Here is a 14,999-nt window from a genome sequence, read left to right as displayed (position 1 = left end):
CCAGCCTGGTGGTCTACAAAGCGAGTCCAGGAGAGCCAAGGCTACACAGAGAGACACTGTCTCAAAAAAACAAAAAAACCAAAGCAAAAAAAAAAAAAACAAAACAAAAACCCAAACATTTTTACCAGGCACAGTGGAGCACACCAGTCATCCTAGCACTCAGGGAGGCAGAGACCGGCGATCTCTGTGAGTTCGAGGCCAGTCTGGTCTATAAAGTGAATCCAGGACAGCCAAGGCTATACAGAGAAACCCTGTCCGGAAAAACAAAATATTTCATTTAAGTGTTTATGTTTGAATGTATGTGTGCACAGACGCATTATGATCCTAAGAAGTGGAAGTTATAGGCTACTGTGAGCTGCCATCTGGGTGCTGGGAATTGCACCGGGGGCCCCTGGAGGAGCAGCCAGTGTTCTTAACCATCAAGCCATCTCTTCAGCCCTGGTGTTATTTATTAATCTGTCCAGTTTCCATGTTGGAAATGGAGATCTGAAAGAAGTGAGGGTTTAAAGCAAGGCAGAGACCAGTAAGATGGTTTAGCAGGTAAAGGTATTTGCAGCCTGGTGATCTGAGTTTGATTTCCGGGCCCCATGTGGTGGAGGGAGAGAACCAATTCCTGAAGGCTCTCTTTTAACTTCACACACATGCCTCGTGTGTATGTGTGTGCACATACATAAATAGTATAAAGATAATAAACATTGATCTTGGCTTACTGCCTGCAAACTTGACCTATATTTTTGGAGACTTTGTTGTTGTTTTTTAAAACATGGTTTCTCTGTTTAGCCCTAATGTCCTGGAACGCCCTCTGTAGACCAGGCTGGTCTCAAACTCAGACCTCATTTTTCAGCCTCCCCAGTGTTGGGATTAAAGGTGTGCTCTACCACTGCCCAGCTTTTATTACGAAGGAAGGCTTTCCTTGGGCGTGCAGTCTGGAAGGACACAGTCCATTACAGGGAGGCATGTGGCAAGCAGTTCCACAATGCAGCAGTGTCACTGACATTTTTCACACTTGTCAGGACTGCTCTAAACCCAACACTTTAATCGCTACACAGAGGTCAGGATTGGTTGTCATTTACCTCTCAAAGACTCCCCACCACCCTGGTCAGAACTGTCATCGTTTTTTTTTTTTGTTTTTTGTTTTTTGTTTTGGTTTTTCGAGACAGGGTTTCTCTGTGTAGCCTTGGCTGTCCTGGACCCACTTTGTAGACCAGGCTGGCCTCGAACTCACAGTGATCCACCTGCCTCTGCCTCCCGACTGCTGGGACTAAAGGCGTGCGCCACCACGCCCGGCTTGTCATCGTTTTCTTGTTGTGTGTTCTTTCCTACAGAATGTATCTTCAGGAAGTCAGAGAAGGCAGGACTACAACTATCTTCCTATCACAGGTGCTCATGGGTAATTCCAGCACCCACGCACTTAAGACGTTCTCAAAGGCTTTCAGAACAGATGAAATGCATGGAAGGAAGTAGAGGTTTCCTTTTCGTAAACAACCCCCAGCTCCATAGCCAGTGAGTATAAACTAATTGTCACACACACACATACACACACACACACACACACACACATATACACACACACACACATACAGACACACACACACATACACACACATACACACACATACACACACACATACACACACACATACACACACACACACACATACACACACACATACACACACACATACACACACACATACACACACACATACACACACACACATACACACACACACATACACACACATACACACATACACACACACACACATACACATACACACACACATACACACACACATACACACACACACATACACACACACACACACACACACACACACACACACACACACACAATCTTTATAAACAAAATGAAGAGGATAACGGAATCTTCCCCAACTTTAAAAAGTGAACATAATCCCAGTACTCAGGGGACAGAAGAATCAGAAGTCCAAAGTCATCCTCAGCCACACAGTGAGTTTGAGACAGGCTTGTGATACCTGAGACCCTGTCTCAAGAAAGGGCAAGAGAGTCGGGCGTGGTGGTGCATGCCTATAACCCCAGCACTCAGGGAGGCAGAGGCAGGAGGATCGACCCTGTGAGTTCAAGGCCAGCCTGGTCTACAAAGTGAGTCCAGGACACCCAAGGCTACACAGAGAAACCCTGTCTCAACAAACAAACAAACAAACAAATAACAAAAAAGACAGGTGGTGGTGATGCGTGCCTTGAGTCCCAGCACTTGGGAGGCAGAGGCAAGCTCATCTCTGAGCTCAAAGCCAGCCTGGCTTACAGTGCAGGTTCCAGGACAGCCAGGGTCATACAGAGAAACAGTGTCTTGAAAAACAAAACAAGGGAAAGCAAAGCAAAGACAAAAAAAAAAAAAAACAACAACAACAACAACAAAACAACAAGAACAAAAAGAAAGAAAAAGGAAAAAACATAGATCTGCTCAATGGTTCAGAAGTCATGCTGGAGAGATATAAGTAGCGTATATCCATATAAAACCACATGTGATGAGTTCATAGCGGCAATGCCCACCAGCTGGTGAACGGATGAAACCATGTGGTACAGCTGTGTGATAGCGTATTTGCCCATAGAAAATAAATAAGGGGCTGACACAAGCTACACCCAGAGAACCTCAAAAACAGTAAGCCAGGGCCAGCGAAATGTCTCAGCTCTGACAAAAGATGCTTCCTGTGCAAACCTGCAACGGATCCCTGGGACCCACATGAGGGTAGAAGGAGAGAGCCAGCCCCCCCCCCCCAAGGTTGTCCTCTGGGATCCCAGTATTTGTGACCCCACAGGTTAAAGGGAAAGTTAGGAGAACTGCAGCTGGAGGCTTGCTCAGCCTAACATCTCAGCGTTTGGGGGCTGGGTCTCCTCTGCTACTACCTTCCCCAACCCCACCCCCTGAACTCGCTATATAGACCAGGCTAACCCCAAACTCACAGAAATCCACCTGCCCCTGTCTCCTGAGTGAGTGTTGGGGTTAAAGGCATCACTACTGTGCCCAGGTTCCTTTTAACTTTTTGAGATAAGGTCTCAGGTGGCTCAGCATGACCTCGGACTCACTATATAGCCAGAATGGCCTTGAACTTCTGATCCCCTGGTCTTCACCTCCTAGACAGTGGAATTTTAGGCATATTCTCCTACACCTGGCCTTCCTCCGTAACCATCCTCGTCACACCTCTGTCGTCTTGTAGCTGAAGAGCTACGCTACCAGGAATTGTTCACTTCCCTGCAAACACTGGGCTGCTCACTATTCCAGACAGTAAGCAATCCATCACTGATCTTGTCCTCTTAATTTGTGACTGCCACACTGGGGGGGAGGGGTGTGGTCCAGTTGACCCTCGTGATGTCAGCAGCCTCTGGGCTTTTGTTCACATCCTCAGAGTTTGCCTCAGTTGTTATTTACTGGTTGGACTTTATCTCCTCTTGGTCATTGTCTGAGGGAAAGGCATGGCTTCTGGCTATCACCCACAGCCCAGGCCTGACAATGGCACTTATTTCTCTGTGATCCAGGCAAACACTGATAAAGGGAAGGCTGACAGTATCTGGTGTTGGGACAGGCGTTCTTTTCTCTTATCTCCTCCAAGGACCTGGCTTGGTGCCTTTTACGTGTTTGCCCACCAGGACTTCCAAGACCTCCTGAGCACCTCTTTCGTATGTGACTTCTGAGAACTGGGGCACGCAGGAGAACTGTGGAACTGCCATCTTTGAGATTGCCAGTCGGCTGAACCCAGAGACTTCCTGTTACAGGTGGGGAAACTGAGGCCCAGACTGGAATAAGGATATACCCATGAAAATTAGCAGATGCGCGTGCAACCCTGCGGACCGTGGAAGCAAACTGCAAGTTCAATAGTGCTGCTACATTACAAATGCTACAGATAATTTTATGGGTGTGGTCCGTTTTCTGGGAGTGTTTTCTTTTGTGAGAGCTGGGAACTAACTGGCTTGGTAACGTGGTAGAAAAGCATGGTGGCATTGAGCTCCCCCTCACTGTCTTATGGGGGCTTCTGCTAGGTCTGAGGGCTTAATAGCAAACTGTGGGAACAGGGCTCTTGTGATAAGATCATAATTGAACTCCTTGACATGTCAGGGTTGTGGTAGATGCTTAACACCCTCCACCCCCACACCTGTCCACGTATTGGGTGTGGCTTGGGCCCCAGAATGAATGAGAAAAAGAGAATGTGAAGTGGATAAAAGGATTAAGAATTAGGTTACATGCTGGGCGTGGTGGGGCACACCTTTAGTCCCAGCACCCGGGAGGCAGAGGCAGGAGGATCGCTGTAAGTTTGAGGCCAGCCTGGTCTATAAAGTGAGTCCAGAACAGCCAGGGGGACACAGAGAAACCCTGCCTCAAAAACTAAACAAACAAAGAGAAAGAAGTACTTTCCATCCTACTTACATTTGGTACCACTGCCTTTGTGTTTTTATTTATTCGTAATGCTGAGGATTGAACCAAGTTCCTCCCTGACGCAAGGCAAGTGCACCAAGCTGCATTCTGAGGCTTCTGAGGTGTCCAGGACTCTTTAAAACACCAAGTCCCCTGGGGGACTGAAGACATGGCTCAGTGGTTAAGAGCACTGTCTGCTTTTCCAGAGGTTTTGAGTTCAATTCCCAGCAACCACATGATGCTCACCAACCATCTATAATGAGATCTGCTGCCCTCGTCTGGTGTGCAGGCAGAACATTGTATATGTAATTTTAAAAATCTTTAAAAAACAACAACAACAACAACAAAACACCAAGTCCCAAATGTAAGAAATAAACCCTAGCCAATAGGGTCTGTTTCCTGACTGCTGCCTCCCATCCCCCAGTTGGGTAGGCCTTGAGACATAATCTCTGAGCCCCTCTGTAGGGTCAGAGGGTCAGCTGACCAGAAGACAGCCCTATTGTATGTAAAAGACTCTTAGGCTTTGTCTATTCCAACTGTGCCCAGGGGCAGACAATTTAAGATTCCCCACTCCCCCAAGGAGAAGTGAGGCAGATCCCACCTTGACTGCAGCCCAGGAAGGTCAGGCACGAGGCTAGGCTCGGAGACAGGTGAGTAGCTGGAAGTGTAAACTTTCTCCTGGAGGATTCTCCTGGGGGATGGATTGGTTTAGGCTAAAATTGGGTCCATTTTCCTTTATAAGAGAAAACATTACCAGGTCTTAGGCCTCTGTGTTTCAGAGTTCAGTCAGTCTGCCTTAGATACATCCATGGCTGCACCATATTGTGAATGAAATGTGGGCCCTACAGAATGCTGTGCGGGCTGAGGGATTGAGGTCCGGGGTCATGGGCCTCTCCTCTCCTCTCTCATTTTTGTTGTTGTTGTTTTGTTTTTTTGTTTTTGTTTTTGTTTGTTTGGGTTTTTTTTGAGACAGGGTTTCTCTGTGTAGCCTTGGCTATCCTGGAAACCTCTTTGTAGACCAGGCTGGCTTTGAACTCAGTTCCACCTGCTTCTGCCTCCCAGACACTGAGACTGAAGGTGTGCACCACCAGGCCTGGCTCAGGCTCTTCTTTTTCACTGTTGCTTCTTTCTTCTGAGGAGACCTTGGCTGTAACTTGCATAGTGCTCTGAGAACATCTGGCTTTGCCAACAGCAGAAAGAGCCCCTGACTTGGAGTCTGGAAGCATGGGTTGAAACGAGCGCCGCCCAAAAAAAAAAAAAGAAAGAAAGAAAGAAAGAAAGAAACGAGCCCCGCCTTTGTAGACACGTAGAATTAGACCCTGGCTTTACCCTTCCTAAGTGTAATCTGGGACAGGATGCTCTCCTTTCAGCACCTCTGTTTCCTCACCTAAAGAGGAGGCCAGTCCATTTTGAGCCCCATCAGTCTATTCACTCTTTCTAGATATTTTGTGACAAGCCTGGGGGTGGGGGGAGGGGAGGAATATCACTTTGTCCATTAGAATGCCCAGGAGGCAGCACTCCTGGATTAGGCAGGGGGACCACCTCCAGTTCCAGATTTGAGGGAGAGATTGATTTGAGGTAGAATTTGAGTTAAACTATTGAAACTACATAAGAAACACATTTCCCTTTTTCTGTTTTTGGTTGGTTTGGTTTGGCTTGGTTTTTCGAGTCAGAGTTTCTCTGTGTAGCCTTGGCTCTCCTGAAACTCTCTCTGTAGACCAGGCTGGCCTCGAACTCACAGAGATCTGCCTGCCTCTGCCTCCCAAGTACTGAGATTAAAGGCGTGCACCACCACTTACCCGCACTGTTTTGTTTTTCAAGACAGGGTTTCTCCATGTAGCTCTGGCTGGCTTGGAACTCACTCTGTAGACCAAGCGGGCCTCAAACTCACAGAGATCTCCCTGCCCCTGCTGGGATTAAAGTCATGGTACTGCCACTGCCGCTGCCACTGCCACCACCACCACTCTGCTGGATGCTGTTTTCTTACACTGTTTTACAAGCAGTGCACTAAGGCATGTACATGCAGCCTCACCTGATAGGTGCAGAAAGAGAGTAGTGGCACAGCCAGCAGCTAGCAGATACATTAATGAGGAGAGTGCTGCCGCCGCTTAGTTCTAACAGGCCAGGGCGCTACAGCCCAGCTTTCCTAGGGGCTGGGATTCAGTGCAGCTTGTAGCGTGACCAACTAGCATGTACAGGGCCCTGAGTTTGATTGCCAACCCTGAATAGACCTGGAGGCATGCCTGCAATCCCAGTACCTGGGAAGTAGAGGCAGGAGCTTCAGGGGTACGTGGTTGTTCTTAGTTGCATAGCAATTGAGTTTGAGGCTAGCCTGGGCTACACAAGACCCTATCTCAAAACTTCAGGAACACTCAACCCTTTTAAAACAGCTGTGAGGAGGAGGAGAGGGGGGAGGAGGAGGAGGAGGAAAAGGAAGAAGAAGAAGAGGAAAACATCCTATTTTTATAGGTGTAGACACTGAGATCAAGTAAATTCACTAGGCTTCCCAGGGCATTCATGTGACAGCTGGGGACAGGTCACTCTGCCAAGCTCTTTGTGCTCACGCTGTCCGTAGTCATGGATGCAGCCATGTCGGCGCCCCAGGCACACTCAGAGAGCCTGCTGTATGCCAGGCCCATACAGCTGTCCTGGATTTGGACAGCCCTTGCTCTAGCGCAGTGGTTCTCAACCTTCCTAACGCTGCGGCCTTTTAATAGAGTTAGTTCCTCATGTTGTGTTGTGGTGACCCTCAAACCATAACACTATTTGTGTTGCTACTTCATAACTGTAATTTTGCTACTGTTATGAACCATAATATAAATATGTGTTTTCCGATGGTGTTGGGTGACCCCTGTGAAAGAGTCTTTAGACACCCCCCCACACACCACCCACACCCCCGACAAAAAAAGGGTTTGAACTGACGCTCTGGTGGGTCTCATGTGCTGACATGTGGCATTAGGTGAGGTGGAGGATCGTGGACATCTATGAGATACTGGGCCAACACACAAAGCTACCCAGCTCCAATCTCCCCTGCCTGGGAAGGCCAAGCAGGGTGACCCTAACTTTATCAAACCTCTCTGCCCTGAGGTAATGATCACCCCTATATGGGGAACTGACACACTCCATTAGGTGTCTGAATGCCTTCCTTATCTCTGGACTTGGACCTCTTTGGGGCCTGTGTCACACAACCTCTGGGGGACTTTCCCTATCTCTGTTTCACATAATCAAGCTCAGGATAGGAGATGCCATCCCAGGGTGTTACCAGGATAGCTGATCCCACAGCATTGTGCGCAGGATTAGGAGATCTACCTGGAAATTTCTGCACAGGTATTTGGGTTGGGCTAGAAGCTTCTGTTTGTGAAGGGTTGGGAGATGGTAGATAAGACCTCCCCTACCCACTGTGTGTGTGTGTGTGTGTGTGTGTGTGTGTGTGTGTGTGTGTGTGTGTGTAGAGGTCAGCAGGCTCCATGAACAGTTTTGGAGATAGTTTGCCATTGGCTTAGAACCTGTTGATTCAGATAGGCCGATCAGCCAGCGAACCCCAGGAATCTGCCTGTCTCTATTTTCCCAGTGCTGGGGGTTACAAAACACATGTTACCAATCCCAGTTTTTTTGTTTGTTTTGTTGGTTGGCTTTGGTTTTCAAGAGAGGGTTTCTCTGTGTAAGCCCTGGCTGTCCTGGAACTCGCTTTGTAGACCAGGCTGGCCTCGAACTCAGAGATCAGCCTGCCTCTGCCTCCTGAGTAGGAATTTTTTTAAAACATGTGTTTTTGGGGCTCATACTCACCCTCATGCTTGTGAGCTGAGCTGTCACCCCTGCTCTCTGATTGCTAGCTGACTTGGTAAGTGATGTGTGTGTGTGTGTGTGTGTGTGTGTGTGTGTGTGTGTGTGTGTGTGTGTGTATGTGTGTGTGTGTGTGTGTCTGGTCTAGACTCTCCTCCATTCACAGAGGCCCTGAATGAAAGGGGTTCTCCCCTCCCCCAACACTCCATTTTATCACCATGAAGATCAAATAATATCCTTAGCTTATTTACCTGTACAGTCCCAGAGGACTTCAGAGAGAGTCAAATGCACTCACCTGAGGAAAATGCAGAGATAAGCAAGGGCTGCCCATGTTTTCTGTGGCTGATCTTAATTACACCCAGCCTCCAGAACAGAACAGAGCTGGGCACACCCTAGCTTGCCCCCCCCCCCACTGTCAGCCAGCCTCAACCCGCCCCCTTCACAAGCACGCGGAGATGTGTGGTCAACTTGGCAGATGTGGCTGAGGAGTACGTGAGATCTTCCCTGGTACATAAAAGGCCCCTCCTCACTTTCCTTCAAAAAAGAAAAAGAAAAAGAAAAAGAAAGAAAAAAAGCTTTTAACTCCAGTACTCAGGCAGCAGAGGCAAGCCAGCCTTGTCTACAGATCGAGTTCCAGGACAGCCAGGGCTATACGGAGAACTCTTGTCTCAACCCTACCTCCCCCCCCCCAAAATAGAAGACGGTTTAAGATTTCTTTCTTTTGGCTGAGCAGTGGTGGCACACGCCTTTAGTCCCAGCACTTGGGAGGCAGAAGCTAGTGGATCACTGTCAGTTCGAGGCCGGCCTAGTTGGTCTACAAAGGGAGTCCAGGACAGCCAAGGCTACACAGAGGAACCCTGTCTCAAAAAACAAAATAGCTCTTTCCCGGTCCATGTGTCTTCTTAGAGTTCTGTCTAGCTGTGGGTGTCTCTTTAGGCCCCTGTTCTCCACTTACCTCTGAGAACGGTGAATTACTTACAGAACTTTGGGCTTTACCTCTGTGTATGTGGTAACAGTGACTGTGGGGGTGGGGGGACTGAGAGGATGGGGTGGGTTGGGATGGGTGAGGCACAGCAGCCGACTCACATGGCTTGTATCTGTTTGGTCCTTACAGGGTTCACATGAGGGTAGATTATAACCTCTGTTTAAAGGATGGGAAAACCAGGGCTGGGGAGATAGCTCAGAGATTATCAGTACTTATTCATCTCCAGAGGACCCAAGTTCTATTCCCTGCCCCAACAGTGGCATCACTCACAACAGTCTAACACCAGCTACAGGGGATCTGACACCCACTTCTAGCTTCTATAAGCACCTGAACACATATGTATCTGCGTGCGCGTGCGCATGCACACACACACACACACACACACACACACACACACACACACACACACACATACACACACACACACACACACTTTAATGTTTTTATTTTTTGTTTTTTTTAGATTTATTTATTTGTATATGTATATGTATATAGTGTTCTGTCTGCATAGAACGCCTGCAGTCCAGAAGAGAGCATCAAATCTCATAATAGATGGTTGTGAACCACCATGTAGTTGTTAGGAATTGAACTCAGGACCCCTGAAAGAGCAGCCAGTGCTCCTAACTTCTGAGCTATCTCTCCAGCTCCCTTTTTTTTTGGCTTTTTTGAGACAGGGTTTCTCTTGTAGTCCTGGCTGTCCTGGACTTGCTTTGTAGACCAGGCTGGCTTCTAGCTCACAGAGATCCGCCTGCCTCTGCCTCCCAAGTGCTGAGATTACAGGTGTGCACCACCATGCCCAGTAAAAATTTTCAAGAAATTAAATATTTAAAAAGACAGGGAGTTAGCTGGGCGTGGTGGAGGGAGCTAGGTCGAGAGATGGTTCAGTGGTTAAGAGCATTGTCTGTCTGCTCTTCCAGAGGACCTGGGTTCAATTCCCAGCACCCGCATGGCTGCTCACAGCTGTCTCCAGTTCCAGGAGATCCAACTCTCTCATAAATGCAGGCAAAATACCAATGTACATAAGAGAAATATATAAACAAATAGTTAAAAATAAATAAATAAAAAGACCGGGAGCTGGGCCTAGTGGCACACACCTGTAATCCCAGGGAGGCAGAGGCAGGTGGATTGCTGTGAGTTTGAGGCCACCCTGGTCTACAATGCAAGTCCAGGACAACCAAGGCTATGCAGAGAAACCCTGTCTCAAAAAAGAAAACAAAATAACAACAACAACAAAAAGACAAAGAAACAAAGACAAAAAAACGCCTGAAATCACAGAGAAGCCAGGAAGTCTGCCAGGAAGCTCCCATTCACATACTCTGCCTGTGATGTTACAATTCACAATTTAGAGAAGGACTGAAGTCTTGGCTCTGTAAACCGCAGTGCTTTTTGTGCAAGCAGGTCCAGGAACTCCTGACTCTTCCTGCCTTCCCCACCCTGATGAGGGATTGCAGGAGGGAGCCACCATGCCTGGACTCCTCTCTTTTCTAATTAGAAGATCTGTTCCTGGGAGGCAGGAATTCCAACCCGTGTCCTGGTTACACTGGGCTGCAGGTTCATCTAAGTGAGGCATCACTTTCACTTTAACCTCTGATCCGAACTCTCCTGTGCTCCAAAACCAGGCATATCGTCTCCTGCTCCATCACCTGTGGAGAGGGCAAACTGCTGACTGGGATGTTGCTTTCAAGGCTTGAAAACAATCTCTTGGTGGCTGGGAGTCTGTCCAAACTATTCTTCTCTTAAGGTAGGGGACCTGGCTCCTTACCTGGGCTGGTCCTGTCACCAGCCAGAGAAAAGCATTAGAGTTGCCTGGTGCTTTCTCCTACTGCACACAGACTGCACACAGCTTAGCGATCGCCAGCTTCTGGAGCACACCACACTCACCGGGCTCTTCTGTCCCTGTTTGGAATTTTATTTGGGTTTACTATTTTGTTGTTGTTTTGTACTTCCTTCCCCTCTCTGTGTCTCTGTGTCTGTCTGTCTGCCTGCCTGTCTCTCTATCTGTCTATCTGTCTGTCTCTCTGTGTCTCTGTCTATCTGTCTGTCTGTCTGTCTCTCTCTGTCTCTGTCTGTCTGTCTCCTTTCTTTGCTTTTTGTATGACAGAGTACGGCCATGTAGAACAGGCTGACATGGAACTTGGAGTGATCCTCTGAGACTGAGATAATAGGGTGGGCATCACCCGACACCTTATTGTTTTTATATTCCAAATTTTGGGATTAAATAAAAGTATAAAGAACTAGGGAGGCTAGGAACAGAGGCCTTGCCTAGCTGCTTAGGCCCTGAGCCCGATGCCCAGCATTACAAAAAAATAAATAAATAATAATAATAAAATAAAAGATGTTTGAGAGAGGTTGACAAGATGGCTTGGTGAGTAAATGTTCCTGCTGCCAAGCCTGGTGACCTAAGTTCAATGTCTGGGCTCCATGTGCTGGAAGAAGAAAACCGAGTCCTCGAAGTTGTCTTCTGTCCTCCACATGCATGCATGGACTGCTCTTTAGAAGATTCCATTTCAGTCCCCAGCGTCTATGTCAAGTGACTCACAATCATCTGTACTGCCAGCTTCTAGAGACAGGATGCCTACACAAACACAAACACAAACACACATATATAATTAAAAATAAAATAAAAGGTATTTTTGTCTAGGATATAACCTATCTGGCTCAACGTGTGTGTGTGTGTGTGTGTGTGTGTGTGTGTGTGTGTGTGTGTGTGTGTGTGTATTTGCAATAGGGAAAACTGATCTCTAATCCCCCTACTTGGGTGCTGGAATCAAACCCCAAGTCTCAGGCACACAAGACAAGCACTCACCATTAAGCTATAGGCCCAGGTCCTCCCAGCATTTTAAACAGATTAGAGTTTATTTTGAACCCAAGGGCCTAACCAGCCTGCCAGGTACTCAGGGTGTGTGGAAGAGACACTCTCCTTGATCTTACCCTGAGGTCCTTGTGGTAGGAACTTTTGAACATTAAGCACAGGCTAGACCATTTCCATGTCAGTGCTTGTGAGCTCCTGGGGCAGGAAGGGACTCTTCTAGGCTTTTGAAAACATACCAGCCGGGTGTGGTGGCGCACACCTTTAATCCCAGCACTTGGGAGGCAGAGGCAGGTGGATTGCTGTGAGTTCGAGGCCAGCCTGATCTACAAAGTGAGTCCAGGACAGCCAAGGCTACACAGAGAAACCCTGTTTCGAAAAACAAAACAAAACAAAACAAAACAAAAAAAAAAAAAAAGAAAACACACCAGTGAGCATAGATTTCTCCTTCGTGTGCTTGGCATCCTGTGGGTTTTGTGTGTGATGGGTTAATGCTGGGGAGGAAAGCTAGGGGGCTATGGCTCCCTGAAATCAAGGTTGTGGAGGACGTCAAAGCGTTAGTGAGGTGCCTGGACCTGCTTCCATAAGATACCAACCATTTCAGCCAAGATCTGGAGATGGTGTGGGACCAAACCCTGTCAGGATAATGGCGTGAAAGCTTTTCAGGTCTGGGGAGCAGCCAGAGTCTGCAAGAAATAAAATTCAACACAAACAGGAGGAAGGGGGCCACCCAAAAGATAAGGAGTCTGAGAACGGGCCAGAGGAAGGGACGACGGTGCTTATTGTGTTGTGGCTGCCCCATGGGTGGGGTGATTTACTCCATCCTGGGCCAGCTCTGTGCAAAGCCCCGGGCTAACGGAAACCAGAGCCCTGTGGCTTGTGGAAATGGCTCGCATCCCAGATCTTTCACAAGCACCACTCGGCCTTGAGTAAGCAGCTGGCTCTCTCCTGGACCTTAGTGGTCTTGATGTAAAAGAAGATGCTCAGAGTCTGCAACCCCAGCTTTTGGGAAGCCAAAGCAGTTAGGTCTAGGCCAGCCTAGGCTACATAGTAGCCACACAAGCCCTAAACGTAGGTCTCAAAACAAACACTAGGCCGTTCATTGACCTTGTGCTTGCTGACCTTGAGTGTCCTTAATGATGAAAACAGTGCTATTAATAAGGCAACATGTGGAGCATCTATGTGTGTGTGGGAGCTAAGCATAGGACCCTACACTTGTTAGGTATACATGCTACCACAGGATACCCCCAGCCCTTTGTTCCTCTGAGACACCAGGTCTCCCCAAGTTGTCCATCCTAGCTTTAAACTCACCCTGTAGCCCAGGCAAGCCTTGAGCTCTCAGTCCTCCTCCCTCAGCCGCCTGGATCATTAGAATGACAGGGATTGATGATGCTGTATCTCGCTATTGACGCTCTTCTGTTTTGCTTTCTTGAGACAGGGTCTCACTGTGTAGCCCGGGCTAACCTCAAACTCATTATGTAGCTTAAGATGACCTGGAACTCTTTTATTTTATTTTATTTTATTTTTGAGACAGGGTGTCTCTGTGTAGCCTTGGTTGTCTGGGCTCACTTTGTAGACCAGGCTGGCCTTGAACTCACAGCAATCCACCTGCCTCTGCCTCTTGAGTGCTGGGATTAAAGGTGTGTGCCACTACACCTGGCTGGACCTGGAATTCTTGACCCCTTCTACTTGTACCTCCCAAATGCTGGTGTTATAAGTGTGTGATGCCGTATTCAGCCTGCTAATATTGAGACTAAAAAAGTGTATGTGTGTATGTGTGTATGTGTGTGTGCATCTGAGTGCATGTGTGTTGCATGTGGTGTGTGTGTGTGTGTGTTTCTCAGAGCACAACTTGTGGGAGTTGGTTCTTTCTGTCCACCAAGTTGGTCTCAGGAGTTGACTTAGGTCATTAACTCTGGTAGCTGGTTACCTGCTGAGCCACCTCAGTGCCCTGTATTGAGACTTTTTAACTTTAAAAGCAAAACCAACTGACTTGGTTTGGTAAGGGGAAAAAAAATAATCTATGAGAGCCAGGGGCTCTCTGGGGCTCTCTGGAGAGGACAAGGCCCTGGGGTGATCCTATAACTGAAATTTAATAAATAAAAGGTGAAAATCCCCTTCCCACTGCACCACAAGGTTTGCATTGTGGGACGGTTCCTCTGCAAACAGCTAACTGTCTGTCTGTCCGTTGGGAAGGTTTAGAAAGTATTGTGTAAGTGGTGGTGGTGGAGGGTCTTTAACAAAAAAAAAATTTTTTTTAAAGCAGCAAATGTCTTAACCTTTAGCTAATAAGGAAACCAGTGTGTACAGATACTGCCAAAGAGGCACTGGTGACATTGTTTTGGCACAAGCTCCACTCTGTTTTTCCTTGCCCATGACAGAGGGAAGCATTTGGTTTTCTTTGTGTTGTTGTTTTTGGTTTTTATTTTTAAGATTTATTTTTTATTTATTACATGTACAGTGTTCTGCCTGCACACCAGAAGAGGGAACCAGATTTCATTATAGATGGTTGTGAGCCACCACTCAGGACCTCTGGAAGAGTAGACAGTGCTCTTAACTCCTGAGCCATCTCTCCAGTCCCTTTGTGTTGTTTTGTTTTGGAAGGGTCTTACTTTGTGGTCCTGGCTGGCCTCTGGCTTACAGATCCACCTGCCTCTGCCTCCTAAGTGCTAGGATTAAAGGTGTGTACCACTATACTAGGTACATGCTTGGTTTTTCACTACCAGGACAGAAGTGAGGTGGACTTGCTGGGAAATAGGCCTAATAAAGAAGATCCCTTCCCCCTACAAAAGAGAGCTCATTGCAAGGGCCACAAAATGTGCCGTATGAGGTCTGGAGACAGAGTACCAGATATCAAATCCCAGTCGTATGTAAGCCTCTTTGTGACTCAGTTTCCTCGACCGTATCATAGGTATGAAAATGATGCCTAAGGGCTGGGGATGTAGTTTTGTTGGTCAAACTTGCAGGGAGCTCTGGATTCCGTCTTCAGCTTTGCACGCACTCTGTGTGTGTGTGTACATGCCTTG

The 14,999-nt window shown here is 47.6% G+C and overlaps 1 protein-coding gene across 1 annotated transcript in view; it reads left to right on the top strand.

Moving 5' to 3' along the window:
* The first annotated feature begins 1,371 nt into the window (after nucleotides 1–1,371).
* The window catches only part of SRGN (serglycin), a 35,577-nt gene continuing 21,949 nt past the window's right edge, over nucleotides 1,372–14,999 (top strand). The window contains exon 1 of the mRNA XM_084751986.1: nucleotides 1,372–1,390. Within this exon, the coding sequence (XP_084608112.1) occupies nucleotides 1,387–1,390 (4 nt within the window). The 5' untranslated portion in view covers nucleotides 1,372–1,386. The remainder of the gene's footprint in view (nucleotides 1,391–14,999) is intronic.

Source organism: Acomys minous (assembly GCF_964271855.1).
Source record: "Acomys minous genome assembly, chromosome: 13".
NCBI classification, from domain to species: Eukaryota; Metazoa; Chordata; class Mammalia; order Rodentia; family Muridae; genus Acomys; species Acomys minous.
The sequence above is the reverse complement of the archived record's forward strand: the minus strand, read 5'-3'. Positions and strand labels throughout refer to the sequence as shown.